This window comes from Sinocyclocheilus grahami, unplaced genomic scaffold (genome assembly GCF_001515645.1).
Source record: "Sinocyclocheilus grahami isolate Dianchi unplaced genomic scaffold, SAMN03320097.WGS_v1.1 scaffold66.1, whole genome shotgun sequence".
NCBI lineage: Eukaryota > Metazoa > Chordata > Actinopteri > Cypriniformes > Cyprinidae > Sinocyclocheilus > Sinocyclocheilus grahami.
The window spans coordinates 496,155-500,916 of record NW_015505245.1 but is presented as its reverse complement, the minus strand read 5'-3'; the positions used below and the strand labels follow the sequence as shown (position 1 = coordinate 500,916).

Genomic DNA, 4,762 nt, shown 5'->3' with positions numbered 1-4,762 from the left:
AATTTTAATTTTGCAAGTTTTTGCACTCATATTTTAGTAAAATTTAAGTATGGAATTAAGTAAAATCTATAGCTCTGAAACACCATAGCACTGAAAAAAATGCCAATAAAGCATGTGGTTCACTTAAAATCGCGTATGTAAAAAAGTAGACAGCTCATTATCCTTTTTAAGGTAATATGTTTACTCAATATATATATTAACTGAATGAACAGAGACCTGAATATTTGGCGCACGATACACAATGACGGTGACAATCAGTGAATAGTGTTGGAGTATGAACGGGTCGTTTTGAGTAAAAAAAAAAAGGAACTCCAAATGTCACAAAACAGCAAGTTACATAACCTAACAACAAAAGCAACCATAAAACAGTGTAAATACATCTCGAAAACAGCTAAATATTTTACCTCATTAATTATTCATGCCCAAGTGCATGATGGGAACAACGGGATCATGACTTTGATATTTACTTATATCAATCTTTTGTAAACAAAAAAAACAATCTTTGTAAAAATAACAAACAATTCCAAGTAAAATATACTTATAAGTTCAAACTTTTAATTTTACAAGCTTAAATTGAGTACTAATATTGAATTTACTCTTTTTTTTTTCATTCTTGCCAGGACTAAATTATTTAATGTAGAAATTACATTTGTTTTTCTGTAGTATTTACTTCACCACAAAATCATTTTTATCAGTGATGTAGCTCTAATTTGCCATCATCTCGCAACCATTTAAGTTAATGTTTTAAAACATGGTATCATTTAAAAACACTATGTAATCTTTAGAAAATCCCAAAATGAATATCTTTTTCCATCAATGAACTAATCCTAACAGAATCCTATCACAAAAAATTGTATGTTCCAACCCTCAGCTAAATTGAATTTAACTTATGTTAACTAATCATTTAGCTCTGAACTGAACAGATGAGATGTTCAAGTCTGTGAGGAAGGATCCTTTTTCTCCGAACTACATGCTTCTAATAATCACTAGAGAAAAAAAAAGTCCACAGTCTGATCCAGGAACACCGTGCTGCCCGTCAGTACTGGTCAAATGTGCCATAGGGCCGAATTTGCAGCCTTTTCTACATACCACAATAACAAACAGACTGGCTCTTGGTTCAGAAATAGCCCTGTGGATCATGTGCGTGAAAACCTGTCAAATCTGATCTGGCCTGCACATGTGAGGACTTGACAAATGCATGGCAACTGTTTCTAAGTACAGGGTCCTTACTCAAGGGGAATTCAGGCTCACTAACTGTGCAGCCTCTTATTCTGTTACAAAGCCCACTGGAGGAACAGAAAGTAAAAAGCATCCAGTTGAAATTACCCTAGCTATCCCACAGAGTTGATGCGTGTGCATAGAAAGCAAAAGAAAGCAGCTTGATGCTTCTCACAAATGTCAATAATGTGGACGCACAGCCAGGCAGATTCTCACAGTCACACTAAATAGTCTGGACAGTGTGTGCACATACCGGCAGTCTGCTGTGGGTCATGTGACAAACCAGTTTAACACAACAAAGGAATAGTTTACCCCCCAAAAATTTATTTTGCTCACCCACAAGCCATCCAAAATATAGATGAGATTGTTTCTTTATCAGAACAGATGGAGAAATTTAGCATTACATCACTTGCTCACCCATGAATCCTCTGCAGTGAATGGGTGCCGTCAGAATGAGTGTCAAAACGGAAATGTGATGTGTATTATTGGGATGTTTCCAAGTACTCCACAAGACTCCAGTCCATCAATTAATGTCTTATGAAGCGAAAATATGGTAAAAAAGGCTAAAATTTGAGTCCTTTATCCATAATATTACTTTACCCAGTGACTAAGTCATATCGTCTGAAACAAGAGAGAAATATGCACAACTCAAGCACCATTTACAAACAAGTCCAAAACAGTTCTAAACAAATATGGCAGTTGAGAGGACAACAGAGGATGTACTTTTTCCATGGGAGGAAACATTATTGTGGATTATTGACTGGTATTTTAGCTGGAAGCAATGGTTTAAAGTTAAAACGCCTAATAATGTATTTGTTTCTTAGAAACACACAGCTTTTCACTTCACATGCTGTTAACTGATGGATTGGAGTGGTGTGGATTACTAGTGGATTATTGTGATGTTTTTGTCAGCTGTTTGGACTCTCATTCTGACGGCACCCATTCACTGCAGAGGAACCACTGGTGAGCAAGTGATGCAATGCTCAATTTCCCCAAATCAGTTCTGATGAAGAAAAACTCATCCACAGCTTGGATGGCCTGAGGGTGAGTACATTTTCAGTATTTCATAACTATTTACTTATTTTGGAGTGTTTCTACTTATACTTGAGTCTGAAAATCATTAGTCCCAGTTGTGTTTACAATATAGAAACTTATATAACATGCTAGTATACATCATGTGTTACCCCCATTGCCCAGAATACTCTGGGTCTCATGAACCTCTCACGGTCAGTAGAACAGAAAACAACATGCAACACTTAAGTAACGCATGGAGAGGAACCCCAGCCAAGCTGACGTATCAGATGCTTGAAGTTGCTTAACACTCAGCTGTGCCTCAGGGCAAAGACAGGGACACATGTGTCTGTCCAATTAAATAACAAACCATTTGCATATCCGGACCAGACATGTCTGGTATACAGCCAGTTCTGTCTGGGTGTGTGTTTACAGAATTACAATTAGTGAAATTAGGTTGTTTGATATGGTTAAGCTTTTTATGTATTAACAATATTTGAATGAATGCATATCATGATGTATAGTATATAGTCTTCTTTAAATTAATTTTGTACGTGCAGTAACTTCTTTCCAAGTAATTTTGCAACTCACTGATGAGTATTTTGTATAATAATAAGATTCATAGGTGAAAACACGTCCTTATTTTGTAGGGTACAAGTTAACTAGAAATTATGTGCCATGAGGAAATATAACTATAGTTCAAAGATCAATAAAGTCAGATGTAACAATTGGTTTTTCTTCTCATTTTACCTGTTCAAGCACATTTCTGCACTCTGTGGAAAACAAATACATTGCAACGCTAATTAGAGGTAAGAATTGTGGTGCACAAAAAAAAGTGCAAATATTTTTACACTACCATTCAAAAATACTATAAAAACAGTAATTGTGAAGTATTTTTACAATTTAAAAAAAGTTGTATATTTGATTATATTTTCAAATGTAATTCATTCCTATGATGGCAAAGCTGAATTAGTCATGATACATATTTTTCAAGATTTTTTGATGAATAGAAAGTTAAAAAAAACAGCATTTATTTGAAAATAAATTTACTTTACTGTCACTTTGGTCAATTTAATGTGCCTTGCTCAATAAAACGATTAATTTCTTTAAAATAAGTCTTACCTACCCCAAACAATGGCGATGCAGTGTATATTAAATATATATTCTCCAAACTATTTTATTTTATTTTATTTTATTCTTGTTATAGCTTTTTAGAAGAATTAAAAAGAAAAACTACAATGACAGTCAAATATCCTTGCATGGAGGGTGTTGCTATAGCGCCAAATTCCCTTCCTCAAATATTTACTTGAACTACTATGTAACAAACCACAAAACAGGTAATTGACAGAAATAGGCAAACCTTTTTAAAGTTTTCACTGGCTTCACACTTACCTCTTTAATGGGTTCATCATTGTCTGGATGGTCGAGGCTTCTTGGCATGTGCCCCAAAGCTCCAAGGGTTTGATCCTCAGCTATGTCATAACCCAGTTCTCCTCCACTTCCCAACCTCATGCTAAGCTCTGAGGGTTCCTCCACATCTTCAAGTCCTCCACCTTCCACAAGGAGACCCACTTGAGCTGGAATGGAGACTCCATTGTCAGGCTCCCTGTGGACCAACCAGGCTTCCAACTCCGCCGCTGGCACCTGCAGGCGGTCTAGGGAGCGAACCCAATTTAGAAGCCTGCGAGCTGTGAAGAACCCATCCAGATCTGCACTTTTTGGGTGCAGGTTATATCCATCCAGGATGTTTCGAAGACTGTGGAATTGAGTCCGAGTTAGAGCTGAATTTGGGCCCAGAATGATTTCGCTAAAAGGGGGCAGGTAGGGATCCACGTCCACACGCATCCCAGCCAGACTGAGAAGAATAGCTACTTGGATCAGGCCCTCTGTGAGGTACTTCTTCAGGTCCGGCATGGCCAAAACCAGTGCCGAGAGCAAAGAATGAGCCAAGTCAGTCTCAAATTGAATATGAGCGTGTTTGTGTCGGTGTATCCAGCTTTAGAATTTCAAAATTTTCTCCATGAAGAAAACTTTAGTTTTTTTGTTTGTTTTGTTTTTAGTTCATAGAAAAAAAGAGAGAAATTTCACACAAAATCCTGAAACAGAAGAGAAGAATGATATAAGAATGTAAGTTTCACACATTTCACGCTTCCAAACGAACTCTGGTACGGTTCGTTTAAGGCAGGGGTGTCAAACTCAATTCCTGTTTAATTAGGGTTGAACCTAAACTCTGCAGGATTCTGGCCCTCCAGGAACGGAGTTTGACACCCCTGGTTTAAGGTGTGAATATGACCCGACCTCAATCCGACCCAATTGCAGAAATCACGCTCAGAAACATGCAAGCTCGCACATGTAGTGCTGTTGTTTGCGTTTCAGTGGCTTAAATCACTTGTTTTTAAACCACAATGCATGCAAATGATGAGTTTTTGTGACCATGGCACACATAAACGTGACGTGAGCGCGCTAAATAGGCTAAAGGCGTGCTGCAAATGTTACCATGAATATGTTGGGGGGGGGGGGGGGGGGGGAAATG

At 37.5% G+C, this 4,762-nt stretch overlaps 1 protein-coding gene across 1 annotated transcript in view; it reads right to left on the bottom strand.

The window, feature by feature from the left end:
- Nucleotides 1-2,975: 2,975 nt before the first annotated feature.
- The window catches only part of LOC107585075 (nuclear factor erythroid 2-related factor 1-like), a 3,555-nt gene continuing 1,768 nt past the window's right edge, over nt 2,976-4,762 (bottom strand). Inside the window, exons 2-3 of the mRNA XM_016271930.1 lie at nt 3,622-4,325; nt 2,976-3,002 (exon numbers count right to left, since the gene is read on the bottom strand). Of these exons, the coding sequence (XP_016127416.1) occupies nt 2,976-3,002; nt 3,622-4,143 (549 nt within the window). The 5' untranslated portion in view covers nt 4,144-4,325. The remainder of the gene's footprint in view (nt 3,003-3,621; nt 4,326-4,762) is intronic.